The sequence below is a fragment of the Macaca mulatta genome, chromosome 1 (genome assembly GCF_049350105.2).
Source record: "Macaca mulatta isolate MMU2019108-1 chromosome 1, T2T-MMU8v2.0, whole genome shotgun sequence".
Lineage (NCBI taxonomy): Eukaryota > Metazoa > Chordata > Mammalia > Primates > Cercopithecidae > Macaca > Macaca mulatta.
The window spans coordinates 119,663,500-119,680,319 of record NC_133406.1 but is presented as its reverse complement, the minus strand read 5'-3'; the positions used below and the strand labels follow the sequence as shown (position 1 = coordinate 119,680,319).

At 36.7% G+C, this 16,820-nt stretch overlaps 2 protein-coding genes across 3 annotated transcripts in view; one reads left to right on the top strand and one right to left on the bottom strand.

Annotated features, from left to right (window-relative positions):
- The window catches only part of LOC708768 (NBPF member 20), an 853,661-nt gene that overhangs the window by 175,173 nt on the left and 661,668 nt on the right, over positions 1-16,820 (bottom strand).
- Positions 1-16,820, top strand: part of GPR89A (G protein-coupled receptor 89A) — a 55,606-nt gene that overhangs the window by 9,894 nt on the left and 28,892 nt on the right. Inside the window, 5 exon segments of one of the 2 annotated variants that reach the window (NM_001257436.2) lie at positions 849-952; positions 5,616-5,722; positions 6,175-6,276; positions 13,231-13,351; positions 14,195-14,275. In NM_001257436.2, the coding sequence (NP_001244365.1) occupies positions 849-952; positions 5,616-5,722; positions 6,175-6,276; positions 13,231-13,351; positions 14,195-14,275 (515 nt within the window). 2 annotated transcript variants of the gene reach the window in all.

Below are 16,820 nucleotides of genomic sequence, written 5' to 3'. Positions count from 1 at the left end.
AGCTTACAAAGATGACGGAATTAAGAGATTAAGACAGGCGTAAGAAATTATAAAAGTATTAATTTGGAGAACTAATAAATGTCCATGAAATCTTCACAATTTGTATTCGGAGATTGCAGTAAAGACAGGTGTAAGAAATTATAAAAGTCCTAATTTGGGGAACTAATAAATGCCCTTGAAATCTTCACAATTTATGTTCTGCCACAGCTTCAGCCGGTCCCTCCATTCGGGGTCCCTGACTTCCCACAACACAAAGCTGGTATTTTTATCTTAAGCTTTGGATTCAGAAGATCACCATCCTAGACTGGACATTTCCTAGTTAGTTCTAATTAGTAATAAGATCAGGGGTTATAGTCTACATTGGGTCATTTCTAGGATGTTCTCCATTAAACTTTCTCGGGGAGTTTATTGTCTGAAAGAGCCTGGAATTCTGGAGATTTTCTTCTGCCCAATACTTTAAGGCCTCCCAGGGGAGGTTCCAGAACTGATCCAGGATCTGCAGAGTGTTGAAGAACCCCTTTAAACATTAACCATTATATATGAATCTGTCAGTTTTTTGTCAGTGTGCATCAGGAATTCTAAGTGCTACCTATGACCTTGTCACTTCATCTTCTTGTCCTCAAAATTCTTCATCCACAAGAGGATGCTGGTAATAGTGACTCAAGATTCAGAAGTGCCACCTACTTTGGTCTTTTTCTTTAGCTCCAGGCAAGTTGCTATTGTGGCCCTACTTCCAGTGACTTCAGAATTTCCTCAAAATAAGTTTTCTGACTTGTAACCAGAAGGAGGTTATCAGTTCAGTTTTTAAACACGGAAATAACTTCTAGTCTCTATTTGGCTTTTAACAGATACGTCAGTATGTTGTACAGGTGATCTTCTCTGTGACATTTGCATTTTCTTGCACCATGTTTGAGCTCATCATCTTTGAAATCTTAGGAGTATTGAATAGCAGGTGAGTAAGAGTACTGAATAACTCCTCTTGAAGAGTTCTGTGCTACATTCTTTACGGTGGAAAAGCTATCTGGATCTCATAACTGAGATAAAAAAGAAACACTGTGTTAATAATTTAGACTCAGTAACTACAATGATCATAGCAGATATGGGTCACAGCCACCTAGTAGCTGGTTTGACAAAGATTATGAGAAACCAGGAAAGAAAAGATCTGACCATTAACTCTGAAAAACTCATTGGAGTGAGGCTGTGAAGCCGCAGACTAGGCTTCACTCCTAGAAGCTTTATTTTTCCGGGACTGCTCGCTGACTGAATCCCAGTAACAGCCCTTCACATTGTTCTGCTGATTGAAAATCTCTACCTGAAAAGGTTAGAATTCCTCAGAGATACTTAATGATCTCTCTGAAGACTGAGCTCCAGTTCTTACTTAACTTAGTTACTTTTATTGATTTTACAGTCATGGTCAAGTTTGGTTGAATTTAAAGTGTTTCTTAAAACACTTTTTAAAAGTAACTCTTTACTCCCTTCCGAATAATAGACCTGTTAGTTTATTAGACAGTCTATCCGAAATATTTCTTGCTTGTTAATCTGCAAGCTTGAGAATTTTTTTAGCGGCATTTATGTGTAGGGTTCAACTATGCTATGCAGGCTTTGTTGTACTTTTTTATCACTACCTGGAAAAACCTTTAAGAGTAAAGTAGTCTTTCACTCTAAAGTTAGGACTCAGCACCAAGGTAAGTTCATTATAGACCCCTGACACTTGAGACTTGTAGAGAGACTGTACTCTCAAATCCTTTGATAATCAGAGTTGAAAACAAAATTTGAATTAAAAAGAAAAACTTACTGTACAAATGGTTAATCACAAAACATTGAAAGGTTAAAAAAAGAGAGAGGGGCTAGACACAGTGGCTTACGCCTATAATCCCAGCACTTTGGGAGGCTGAGGCAGGAGGATCGCTTAAGTGCAGAGGTTCAAGGCCAGCCTGGGCAACAAAGTGAGACCCTGTCTCTACAAAAAAATTTTAAAAAATTAGCAGAGGGTAGTAGTACACACCTATAGTCCCAGCTACACTAGATGCTGAAGCAGGAGGATCCCTTGAGCCCAGGAGTTTGAGAATGTGCAGTGAGCTGTGATCACTGGATAAGACAGTGAGACCCCATCTCTTAAAAAAAAAAGAGTGAGACAGAGAGAATCAAGAGTTGATAATAATGGTCTCTTGATAGAACAATGAATAACATGTATTATGGTAAAATAGAAGTATGTTCTGATTCTCCTACTTTTAAACTTTAATAATCCAAACCTTTTTTTGGATGAGCTAGATATAGATCCTATGACTATACAGAATAGACAAGTATTATTTTACATAATGGTTATTAAATTTTATTATCACAACCTGCATCTTTCACTGCTATTTAAGCAGGGGTTGGCAGACTTTCTTCTGTAAAGGGACAGATAGTAAATATTTTAGGCTTCTGTGGACCAGAAGGTTTCTATTGCAACTACTCAGCCCTGCTGTTGTAGAGCAAAAGTAGTCATAGGCAATATATAAACAAACGAGCATGACCATGCTGTAATAAAACTTAATTTGTAAAAGCAGGTGGCTGCCAGGCCATAGTTTGCCAACTACTCATCTAAATATAGATACAGAGGATTCAGTTATTCTAAAGCTATAGTTTTGTTTTTGGTAGATGATGTCCCCCAACTTTTAACTTATAGTTAATAACCCATATAGTAAGAAACATCAGTCATACTGTGGTGTATATTTCTTAAATTTCTTAGTTAGTTAAAGAGAATAAGAAGTAGCATTGCTGAAATCTGGTTCTTCTTTGTGTGTTATATAGAGGATTGGGTTTGTTCAGTCTGAGACATGTCTTCAGTTATACCTGTTTTTTCATGCTAGTGTTTCACCCAATTATGGAACACAAATGTGAACCTTGATGATGTAGTATAACTGTCCATTGACTGGACTCAGAATCGTTTTGAAAAGAAAATCTTGGCCAGAATATTCCTTTGACTCGCCTTTGAGCAGAGATTGTATGACTTCCTATCCAAATGTGTAATCTTGTTGGGATCCTTAATTTTTTCAAGAGAATATCACTTTACTCTCAGCTCAAAAGATTAAATATAGATTTAATCTATATTTAAATAGTTAAAACATGTGCTTCACTTTTAATAGGCAGTCCGTACTGCCAATTAAAGTTGCACTTGTTATTTCAAACCCACTGCCTCCCAGAATCTTTCAGAAGCTCAGCTGAACTACTATGTAGAATTGCCTGGAGGATGCCCAGCTTGTTTCCTTCTCTAAATGCTCTAAAGTAGGTTAACCTAGAGGAGCGAAAAGCTGTCAACGTATCTAGTCTAAATGGTATTCATTCCCTATAGGGTAGCTTTTACTGAATGGCTCTTTGTTTTGTGATGCCTGCCATCTGTACTAAGGAAGGAACAGTTAGAAACAGCCCTCTGAAACTGATATTTCTCTTGAAAGGATGTTGTTGAAGACACTGGTTTTTTTTGTTTTGTTTTTTTTTTTTTTGAGACGGAGTCTCGCTCTGCCACCCAGGCTGGAGTGCAGTGGCCGGATCTCAGCTCACTGCAAGCTCCACCTCCCAGGTTCACGCCATTCTCCTGCCTCAGCCTCCCGAGTAGCTGGGACTACAGGCGCCTGCCACCTCGCCCGGCTAGTTTTTTGTAGTTTTTAGTAGAGACGGGGTTTCACAGTGTCAGCCAGGATGGTCTCGATCTCCTGACCTCGTGATCCGCCCGTCTCGGCCTCCCAAAGTGCTGGGATTACAGGCTTGAGCCACCGCGCCCGGCCTGAAGACACTGTTAATTGCCTTTGCATTTTCTTCTTTATGAAATCTTTGAAGAAATTTCATTGTAATCTTGGTAATAATTCAGTAACAATAAATGATAATTATGCTTCTTTTGAGAAATTAATTTGTTACTTTCTTGCAGACACAATGATTTTATCTAACTGATCAAATTTTTTATTTCACATTGACCATTAGAAAACTTAAAGCTAAATTTATGACCTACCCATAGCAACTTTCTAGAATTCTATTTTATAATAGCCACCCCAATATTTTACCTATCTGTTACCATTGTTGTTCATATTTCCTTATAGTTCATTTCATCATCCTGTATTTTATTTATTTTGTAAGCCATTTAACCACTTATGCCTTTTTTGAAACAAGGCCTAAGTAAATGTAAAATCAGTAAATACAAAAGACACCATCAAGAAAGTGAACAAACATTCCAAGAACAAGAAAACATTTTTATAAATTGCCTGTCTGATAATGGACTGGAACTTGTATCTAAAATACACAAAGAATTCTTACAGTTTAATAATATAATACAATTTAAAAATGAATAAAGGATCTGAATAGGCATTTCTCCAAAGATGATATAGAAATGGCCAGTAAGCACATATAAATAGATGCCCAGTACCATTAACCATCAAGGAAATGCAAATCAAAACCACAGTGAGATACCACTTCACACACACTAAAATGGCTATAACAAAAAAAAAAAAGACAATAACAAGTGTTGGCGAGGCTGAGGAGAAATTGGAACTCTCATACGCTCCTGAGGAAAATGTAAAATGATGCAGCCACATTGGGAAACAGTGGGAGTACCTCAAAAGATTAAATATAGATTTATCATATGACCCAACAATTCCACTCCATTTTTACCTAAAGAGAAATGAAAACATACGTCCACACCAAAATGTATACACACACATTCATAGCATCTATAGTTATAATAGCCAAAAACCCAATGTCTTCAATTAATAAATCCAGAAACAAAATATAATATATCCATATAATGGGATGAATATTGTTCAGCCATAAAAGGAATTATTGATAGATACTACAACATATCAATTAATGATAGATACTTGCAAACATTATGGTAAGTAAAAGAAGCCAGTCATAAAAGATTATGTATTGGTGGTTTCCTAGAAACAGAAAGTATATTGGTGGTTTCCTAGAGCTGAGGAGGTTAGGGAGAAAAGGAGTGACTGCTAATGGGTACAGGATTTCTTTATGGCCTAATGAAAATGTTCTAAAATTGATTGAGGTGATGGTTGCACAGCTCTGAGTATATGAAAACCATTGAATTGTACACTTTAAATGGGTAAATTATATCTCATTAAAACTGTTATAAAAAGTGCTAACAAAAAGTTTTAACAAAATACATCTTATAAATTAATAAAAGTAATTCATGCAAATCAGGTGTTTATATCAAGAGTACAAAAGAAATATTTTTGAGCCTTTATAGCATTTATTACTGTTAACATTTATTTTCCTTTAATTCTTACATTGGAATAAGATTCCTAGGGGAGAATAAAACAATAGTCATTCTACCAGCAATGTCTTATGTTGATACATGTTAGTGGTATATGTTGCCCATGAATATATCAAAAACATAAACATTCTTATTTTAATATATGAAATTCTTCAGAGGTTAAGATGGTCATATATACCTTTCAGAAATTTGTGTTTTTTAATCTCTACAAATGAGTAGATTTTAAGATTAGGCTGATTAGATAGGATATATTCAATATTGAGTCCAAAGAGCAAAAGATCCTTTGGAAGACTAAAGAGAAAGAAATTTGCTGTCCTCTCTCCCTCCTAGTGACAGTCTTTGACATTTATTTCAGCTCACGTTATTTTCACTGGAAAATGAACCTGTGTGTAATTCTGCTGATCCTGGTTTTCATGGTGCCTTTTTACATTGGCTATTTTATTGTGAGCAACATCCGACTATGTAAGTATTTTGCCCTCTCAGTCAGCACATAGATTGAGATGAGTATTTGAGGGGACTTAGATTGTGAATAGCTTCATTTCTACATTAACTTTCAGTAGCTACCGCTATTTGAGGACACCTCACACACAACATCTTAAAAATAAATATAAAATAAATATTGAATGAATTGGCACAAAGTAAATATTAAGTGAATGATTAGGTTATTTGTTCTGCCACAGCTTTATTTTTCTACCTATTAATAATGTTTCATTTAATTCATCCCACATGTTAAATTCAGCTAAATTTCTCTTACGATGGTAAGGATGCTTTCACTAAAAATTATACTGTTCATCACTCATTTGCCAAGTGAATTAGCAACCAAATATTAATTAGCATTATCTTATATTTTTAAATAGAGCAAGCTCTTTAACCTATATCTGTTTTTCCTAACAGTTTTGTCTCCTCTGTCTCAGTGCATAAACAACGACTGCTTTTTTCCTGTCTCTTATGGCTGACTTTTATGTATTTCTTCTGGAAACTAGGAGATCCCTTTCCCATTCTCAGCCCAAAACATGGTGAGTATATATGGGAGGGCAGAAGAAGGGAGGGAGAAGCTTTGTTTAATTTTCTGATTTCAAAAACATTTAATTAAATTTCTTGGGGAAGAATTTATTTGGGGAAATAATTCATTAATTCATAGGTTCTTGGGATTGGGAAAAAAAATTTCTGATTTTGAGGAGGATAGCAAGCTATTTCTCTGAAAAATGTCTGATTTTGAACTACATTTTCTCCTTCTAAGAGATAACTAATGCTGGTTTTGGAACTCACTTCTATCATTCTAAAGTAGGAATTTTTGACCTTCCTTTACTGAATATACTTTACTTAAAGGGTATAAGGAAAGAGAACGGTGTCTAACTCATATTGTATATAGAACTACAGGAATATATTTGTATGTGTATTTGGAGGTAAGGTATCAATGAACTTTTATCAGATTTCCAAAGGGGTCTGTGACCCAAAAGGTAAATGGCCACTGTTTAAGGGATGATAAAGATACATTAGGGAAGCATACGTATGTGGGGAAAGGTGACATAAAACGCCCACAATTAGTAGGTAAAGAAAAGCTTTCCAAGAATCGGTGTCTCCCCTCTAACAAAAAAAGTTTATTTTAAAACGAGATTTGGCAGAGCCCTAATTTTTAAGTTAAAATCAATGAACAAAAGTACCTCAGCTAATAAGTCCTTCCAGAACTATTTCAGAAGTATGTATGAGTCTATCTTAAAAAGATTAGAGAGCCCATCTGTAATAAATATATTGCAGCTTTCATGCTAGAACCTTTTCAAAAATATATTTATACCTGTTCATTCACCATCCTGCCATATTATCAGGGTTCTTATTGCAGAAAACAGAATCTACTGTAACTAACTTAAAGCAGAAAGTGATTAATTATACAGTGTCAGGCAATTTATAGACTTTCTAGGAAAGCAGGAATGCAAAGCTTAACTGCTGTATGATGAAGAGAAATACCCAACTATGCCACAATACTAAACTAGAAAACCTCTCTGAAGTCATCACATGCTACTCAGGGTCTGTGACATCAGGGACCTCAGTCCCAGCTGTTTGAGCTCCTAAGTGCTATCACCACCCCTACATTGTTCATTTCTGCGTCTGAGGCCTCACATGGGCCTGGTTTTTTGGTGAAACCTAGGTAACATTTAGAACCTTAGCCTCAAGGAAGTCTGAGAAGGAGCATTTGGCTTTCTAAACTCTGTAGTACCAAAACAAATGCTAGAAAAGGATATTGGAATTAATGTTGAATGAGCCAGTGTCTATTATAGAATCTGCCGTACCTCCCACACACCCTTCTATCTATACTCATTGCCTATAGCAGGAATTTCGGGAGAGAGAGGTTATGAGACTCCTGCAGTAAGGTCAGAGGAGATAGGCAGTTTTGAAAAGCATATGCAGTACCAAATAAATAGTTGTGTATTTTTAAAATAAGAATAACTGTTTCAAGATTTCAAATAATGTTAAAGGCCAGAAAACTTAACATAACACCAGCCTACCAAAAACATTCAAACTCTTAGGTGGCGTATGAGACCTTTCATGGCCTGGCTACTGCTCTCTATACATGTTGCATTCTCCAGTCCTATGAAGTTATTTCAAGTTTATTTATTTATATTCTTTTTGAGACAGGTCTCACTCTTATTCAGGCCCGAGTGCAGTGGTGTGATCTTGGCTCACTGCAACCTCTGTCTCCCAGGCTCAAGTGATCCTCCCACCTCAGCCTCCTGAGTAACGGGGACTACGGGTGAATGCCACCACACCCGGCTAAGTTTTGTGTTTTTTCGTAGAGATGGGGTTTCTCCACGTTGCTCAGGATGGTCTTGAACTCCTGAGCTCAGGGGATTGACCCACCGTGGCCTCCCAAAATGCTCACAAGTGTGAGCCACTACACCCAGCCTCAAGTTTCTAGAGCTGTTCTATCAGCCTGGACAATCATTCACCAACCCTGTCTACCTAGAAAATGCCTATTTATCCTTTCTAGATTCAACTCTTGTCAATTCCTTTAGGAAGATTTTCCTGGCCAGCATTAGGAGATATTAATTGCTCCCAACTCAAGGTATCTATATCATCTATAAAACTTAAAATTTCATGTTTCCTTTTCCAACTTCCTCATCAACCTGTGGGCTCCCTGAGATCAGAAAACTACATGTTATTTGTCTTTGTATCCCTAGTGCCTAGTGTGGAACTTAACACATAACGAGTGTTTTAATACATGTTCTTTGAATCAGTGAATGGAAGAAAATTGAGTCTCTCCAATGTGGTAAATGAGTTTACTACTTTAACACTCTGGATAGGAATTTAGGAAACGCTAATGTGATCAGCATGCCTATGTCAATGGTCAGCGAAAGGAAAGACTTGCACTAAAGAGTCCTGGTAGTATAGTTCTCATATAAACCTGTTTCAAAGAAACCCACAGACAGACACATTTATCTGTGATGGTAGAAGTCAGAGAGAAGAGTTACAAAAGGGCCCCAGGGCTGCTGACAAGGCAAACACAGGCTCACATGCAATACAAAGACCTGACTCTGACACCTTTCTCCAGCTTTCTCCTGTGTGCATTCAGCTCACATGACCAGTGCAGCCAGGACACACCAAAGGGAAGATGAAGGCCATTGTATCCATTGTCCTTTAATCCACCCCTTTTTCTAAATTCTGTGGGATGACCCTGAAAAGGACACTGAGAGAGAAAGCTAGGGAGACAGTTTCAGCTTTCTTCTTTCCATCGTACTCCAATAGGCATTACAGTTTTATGACTGAATATTCAGGTATCTTAATTTACTTAACCCTCTAAGATAAGTAAGGAGGAAGAAAAGTTTAGATGGTAGCCAAGAAGCAACCAGCCTTACACTACCTTCCTAGAGCTTTCCCAGGACTGTCCCAACAACCACTGTAGTTGTTTATTGCTGTGGAGACCACCCAAAAAATGGGCTGGGCAGGTTGGCTCACCCCTATAATCCCAGCACTTTGGGAGGCCAAGGCAGGGAGATCACTTGAGGCCAGGAGTTAGAGACCAGCCTGGCCAACATGGCAAAACCCCGTCCCTACTAAAAATACAAAAATTAGCCAGGCATGGTGACGCATGCCTGTAATCCCAGCTACTCCCCGGAGGCTGGAGACACAAGAATTGCTTGAACCCAGGAGGCTGAGGTTGCAGTGAGCTGAGATCATGCCACTGCCCTGCAGCCTGGGCAACAGAACGAGACTCAAAAAAAAAATCCATAAAAGTACTTCTTGTGTGGTGCCTGAACCTTGGAATGTCTTTAGTGGGAAAGAGTCAGAGAGATTACAAAAGACTGTAAGGAATCTGTGTGAGCAGGTGGCAAAGGTGAAATGGTCTTCTGCTAGTCTCCTTATTCATCTGACTTTCCATGTATTAACTGGTAAATGGGGATAATGATGACTGACTCCTACTTCATAGAAATGCTGAGATTTAAGTAAATAGTATCTACAAAGTACTTTAAATCATAAAAAGATGTAATAAAAGGACAAAGACATCATGTTAAAAGGAATAAAGGTAAAGTGGGGAATTTGTTCATTTTTTCTTATTTAATAACCCATATTAATCCCTTGGATTTTTTTATGTTACTGAGTGATGTTATAGTCAACAAACATTTGTTGAACACCTTCTATGTGCCAGGCAGTAAGGAAAACAAAGATCAATAAGACATGATGTCTTCTTGTAAAGGGGTTGCAAATTCAAGAGGTATATAGCAAGTAGAATCAACAGAATTTAGGTGAGGATTTCTTCGTTCATTTAGCATTACACAAATATTTATTGAGCATCTACTTTATATAAATTAAGCATTGGAAATAAACCACAAACAAAACAAACTTGGTTTCTGCCCCCCTGAAATTTACAGTCTTGTGGGTGAAACTAGACAGTAAAGAGGTAAATATATAAATAAATGATCATTGTCATCAAGGAGCAAACAGGTTGCTATGATAGAGAAAAATGCAGATAATGTAGTATAAGTAGTTAGATCCACCCTTTCTGAGACAGTGATATTTAAGCTGAGATTTAAAGGACAAGACCAAAGGAAGACCCACCAAGAATGCACAAGAGACATCACATAAAGCCCTGAGGCAGAAAGACCTTGGTATATTCAAGGAAAGGTGAGAGATAGAATGGAGAGTAATCGTATAGTGTATAGATTTTATTATTATGGTGATTGTGTCATTTTCTAAGATAATGCAGAAGAAGAAACAAGTTGAGGGGAAAGATAATTTTAGTTTGGTATATGCTGAATTTGAGTTACCCATGCATATCCAGGTGATGTTAAATAAGCAATTGGATGTACAAATCAGGAGCTTCGGGAAAAAGTATCATGTATCAGTCCTCATAGAGATGACTCCAGGAATCTAAACAACTAGAAATCATCAACTAAATGCCATTAGGTTAAGCTGGGGAAGTTGGTGAGATCACCCAACCAAAAAATGTGTATACTGAAATGAAAGAGAGAATTCTGGTCCATACAGAGCAAGAAGTGACTGAGAAAAAGCAGTTAGAACAGTGAAAGGGTAATCCTTGAGAAATGATGTTGTGGAAGCCAAGAAGATAAAATAATTTTAAACAAAAATGATTCAGTGTCATAAAAGAGCCAATAAAACAAGGATTGGAAAATGTTGAATTTTGCAACCAGGAGAAAACTTATTACCAAAGTGTTGTCGTGGTTAAAGCCCAGACTCTGGAGCTAGACTGCACTTGAAACCTGACTCTGCCCCTTTTATCTGTGTGGCCTTGACTAAGTTACTTAACCTCTTTGTGCCTCCATTTCTTCATCTGTAAAATTAGGTTTTCAATAATATCTACCTCGTAGGATTGTTATGAGGGTTAAATGAATTAGAACATGTGAAGTGCTTAGAACAGTGCCTAGTCATAGCATGTGCTTGATGCATATTACCTATTATATTGCCATTACAATTATTAGTGAAAGTGATTTCATTCAATGTAGAAGAATGGGAAGAAAGCTGGATTGCAGTCAGTTAAGGAATGAACTGGAGGTGAAGAAAAGGTGACAATAACTATAAACTTCTCTTAAAAAGCCTGGCTATTAAGGAAGAAATAGATGGGGATTGGTAACTAGAGGTAAACTCAAAGCCAAGAACAGAATTTCTCTTAGAAAAGAGACTTGAAACTAAAGAGAAAGAACTAGCAAAGAAGGAAATATTGAATATACAAGAGAGAGGAGATAGATGATGGAACAAGACTCTGAAAGAGGTGGAAGGGATTGAATACAATCAAAAGTATGGTGACTTCTAGTTCCAAGATGGTGGCGTAGGAGCAAGCTGGCTTCACTTACCCCCATGACAGAAAACCAAAAACAAATAGCACCAAGATTATCACCAGCAATATCCCAGAACTCACATAAAAGGATGAGACAGTTCCCAGGGCCCAGAGAAAATCAGAAGCAGAAGTGGAGAAGTCAACTTTGGATGCTACTTTGTTCTGAAGGAGACAAGCTGGGAGGATGATTGCAGATGTATATTCAATGTTATAAAAGAGCCAATAAAACAAGAATTGGAAAATGTTGAATTTGGCAACCAGGAGAAAATTTATGACCATAGTGTAGAGTGAAGGTAGTTTGTAGTAGAGTGAAGGTAGTTTATGTCTAATAGCTTATGTCTTTTATAATAAGGACATTGGCAAAGGAGAAGGACAAAGGTAGGAAAAATAAAGAGTAACTGACAAAGACAATGGAGAGAGATGGCTGACCAAGGGCAAGATAAGGATTAGTCAGTAGTGTGAGAGCTCTCTTAGGACCGGAGACCATACATTTGTAATGGCTCCAAAATCAATATGCATTCTAGCAATTTTAGGCAGCAAAACATGGGCACAGGGAAGGCAGAGTGTTAGACCGATCCAGAATTGGGAATTTGTAGGATTAGTGCTTCAAAAGGAAGATTGTAGGAGATTGAGGCTCCTGGTGAGAGAATTTGAAGCCAGCAAGCCTGGAGTCCAAGCTAGGTGAAGAATGGAGAAGCAGTGCACTGACCTCTAAAACGAGTGTAGTGAAAATAAAGGAGAAAGAGAACTTGAAGACTAGGAAGGGAGGCCAGTAGTCAGAAAAGAATATTGGAATTTTCGGTTTTGAAGCTGACAGAATTCCTGAATTACAGCTCTGGCATTTGACCATAGGAGTGGATGGCTGAAGTGAATTCTATCCTAGAAATAAAAGTGAAAACCAACTAAAACCATTCTTTTTCTGCAACGCCAAACTTACTGAGTTATTCTTCAGCATTGCTTTCTCTCATTTATCCCAAATACATCAACCAGCAGTATTTATTTTCACTGCTAAGTTGATTTTCAGCATTCTCAAGTGATGTGAAACAATTGATTAATTAGGATACGATTTATAATCTAACAATGATGTGTTTGCCTTTGAATTATTCATCTATAAGTGTAGCTCATTTATTAGATGAATTCTGTGTTTATTGGATGCAAAAAAGAATAAGACAAAAGCAAAAGAGTATCACCTTAGGGGAAATACATATATATCAAAGATAACTAGCACCAAGTATTTCCTGCTATTTATACTTTTCCAGCAGATTTACTTGTCTAGTTTTTTTTGCCGATGCTTTTACTAAAAGTACTTTGCTTTGTTAGCATTCATGCTACCAAAAGTAACAGTCAATGATTGTTATTTGTAATTATTGTTGTTATTATTTTACTGTTATCACCCAATAAAAGAGATCACTCTGAAGATATGGGACAAGAGGAAAATCAGTAAACTTTTAGTATATTTATTATACTCTATTATCTATATTTATATACTATATATATTATACTCTATATACTATAGTATATTATACTCTTTATTATCATCTACACATTAATAATTAAAAGTTGGCTTGTATGAGTTAGTTATGTGTAATGGTTAATGTTTTCAGTAATGTTTCCTTTTGCAGTACAGATGAGAGCCATTTTATCTGTGTTACCTGGGATTAATGTGCCTTGATGTTTTCAGGGATCTTATCCATAGAACAGCTCATCAGCCGGGTTGGTGTGATTGGAGTGACTCTCATGGCCCTCCTTTCTGGATTTGGTGCTGTCAACTGCCCATACACTTACATGTCTTACTTCCTCAGGTAACAGAGCGCTTTGCATCCTTTCTTTTTTGCCCCATTACTTCTTGAATACATATGTCATATTATGCCACCATCTTTAAGATTATATATTAGATCTATGACACTGCCTTTTTATTTTTCTCTTTCTCTGTCCCTATGGGCATTGACCTGGAAATCTTTCTAAATAAGTCTTATCACTTGTACTGCTTGCCTTTGCTATTTGTCCTACATTCATTTATATTTTAAATGGCAAATTTCAATCTGACACTCCCCTCCCACTTTTTAAAGGCACATTTCTAGTGACCAGCAGTATAAACCAACCCCAACTTCAGCAGTTTAGTTCCTCCTAGAAGTATTAATAGAACAGTAGAAGACAATGCCAAGTTAAAAGTGTGCTTAAACATACATCCTAAATGTCACTGAGCTGAGATCACGCCACTGCACTCCAGCCTTGGTGACAGAGCAAGACTCTTTCATAAATAAATGACGAGTTGATGGGTGCAGCAAACCACCATGGCACGTGTATACCTATGTAACAAACCTGCACGTTTTACACATGTATCCCAGAACTTAAAGCATAATAAAAAATAAAATAAAAATATTTAAATATGTATATATAAAAATGTCACTGGATCAAAGCTAAGAAAAACTGTAAGAGAGCTGGGTAAATTCCATTTCCCTGAGATGCCAGAGGATTAGCTGTAAGAAATGAGAGCAAAAGCATTTTAGTTTATTATGGTTATTTTACTATTTTCTAGAAAAAAGTAGTGGGCAAAGTTAAAGTCTGTGTATCTCTCCAGATACAGTATCATGCCCAAGAGTGGGATCCCAAAACATTTCGCTAGCAGTTTGTGCTTTTTGTAGGAACGTGACTGACACAGATATTCTAGCCCTGGAACGGCGACTGCTCCAAACCATGGATATGATCATAAGCAAAAAGAAAAGGTAAGATATCAACACTGTAAAACATCTGGACTCTGTTACAATTTCTCAACAAGAAAATTTGACTATGAATTGGTGCTGGCAGGGAATTTTATCTTATTCATTTTTATTATAAGGTAAAGTACTATCAAAGATTTAGTGTTGGCCGGACACAGTGGCTCACACCTGTGATCCCAGCACTTTGGGAGGCCAAGACGGAGGATCACTTGAGCCCAGAAGTTCAAGATTAGCCTGGGTAACATAGTGAGACACCATCCCTTTAAAATAACAATAATAATAAAATTAAAAATATAAAAAGGTTTTTTAAAAAGATTGTGTTTTGTGTGAAAGAAAATTCTCAAATTCAATCTCATTTCTTGAATTTAGATCATTCTTCTTAGATAAATTAGAATTTTTTAAATTTTTTAAATTGTAAATTGACAAATTATAGTTGTGTATATTTGTGGCATACAAAGCGGAATAATTAAATCAAGCTAATTAACATATCCGTTCACATGCTTATTTTTTTGTGGTGAAAACATTTGAAATTTACTCTTACTGATTTTGAAATGTACAATACTTTATTATTTATTATATTCATCATGCTGTACAGTATGTCGCAAAGAAAAAAACCCTTATTCCTCCTGTCTAACTGAAGCTTTGTACCCTTTGGCCATTGTCTCTCCATTCCTCCCACCCATCCAGCCTCTGGTAACCATCATTCTACCCTCTGCTTCTGTTGAGTTCATTGTTTTCGATTCCACATATAAGTGAGAACATGCAGTATTTGTCTTTCTGTGTCCAACTCATTTTGCTTAGCATGGTGTTCTCCACTAACAAATTAAAGAATTTCCTTCCTTAAGACTGAATACTATTCTGTTGTCTATATATGCCATATTTTCTTTATCCATTTTTCTGTTGATGGACATATAGATTGATACCATAACTTGGCTATTGTAAATAATACTGCAGTGAACATGGGTGTACATATATCTCTTTGACATTTTACTAATTTCATATCTTTTGGGTAAATACTCAGAAGTGGGATTGCTGGATCATACAGCAATTCCATTTTCAGTTTTTGTAGGAACCTCCACAATGTTTTCCATAGTGGTTGTGCTAATTTACATTTCCACTAACAATGTAATAAGGGTTCCCTTTTCTCAGTGTCCACACCAGCATTCTTTATCTTTTGCCCCTTTGATAATAGTCATTCTGACAGGTACGAGGTGATATCTCATTGTGTCTTAGTTTGCAGTTCCTTAATGGCTAGTATGTTAAACATTATTTGATATATCTATTGGTCATGTGTATGCCTTCTTTTGAGAAATGTCTATTCCGGTTCCTTGCCCATTTAAAAATCAGGTTATTTGTTTTCTTTCTATAGAGTTGTTTGAGGTCCTTATGTATTTTGTATACCAACCCCTTATCAGACATATGGCTTGCAGATATTTTCTTCCAGTCCGTAGGTTGTGTCTTCACTCTGCTAATTGTTTTCTTTGTTGCGCAGAAGCTTTTTATTTTGATGTAATCCCGTTTGTCTATTTTTGCTTTAATTGCCTGCACTTTGGGGATTAAATCTAAAAAGTTATTGTTCAGAGCAATTTGTGTAGTTTTTCCCCTATTTTCTTCTAGTAGTTTTACAGTTTCCCGGCTTAAATGTTTAGTCCATTTTGAGTTAATTTTTATATATTGAGTGAGATAAGGGTCCAATTTCATTCTTCTGCAGATGGATATTCAGTTTTCCCAACACCGTTTAGTGAAAAGACTATCCTTTTCCCAGTGTGTACATGTGGCACCCTTGTCAAAACTCAATTGACCATACATGTGTGGGTTTATTTCTGGGTTCTCTATTCTGTTCCCTTGGTCAATGAGTCTGTGCTTATGCTCGTATCATGCTGTTTTAATTACTATTGCTTTGTAGTGTAATTTGAAATAAGGTAGTATGATGCCTCCAGCTTTGTTCTTTTGTTCATGATTGCCTTGGCAATTCGGTTTTTTCTGGTTCCATATGCATTTTAGGATTATTTTTTCTATTTCTATGAAAAGTGACATTGGAATTTTGATAGAGAGGGATTACATTAAATCTACAGATTGCTTTAGGTACTATGGACATTTTAACAATACTGATGTTCAACGAACATTCCAAAAATGAACCATCCCACTTAAAATAGCTACAAGAAAAAATACTTAGGAATAAATTTAACCAAGGAGGAAGAAAGACCTGGACACTGAAAACTATACAACATTAATAGAAGAAATTGTAGAAGACACAAATAATGGAAAGATAGTCCGTGCTCATGGACTGGTATGTAACTTTTGTATTCGAAGAATGGAATATTGTCTATTGTCCTGAATTTTTTTTTTTTTAAAGACAGAGTCTCTCTCTGTTGCCCAGGCTGGAGTGCAGTGATGTGATTTCAGCTCATTGCAGCCTCCACCTCCCAGGTTCAAGCAGTTCTCCTGCCTCAGCCTCCCGAGTAGCTGGGATTATAGGCGTGCCACCATACCCAGCTAATTTTTGCATTTTTAGTAGAGACGGGGTTTCACCATGTTGGACCAGACTGAT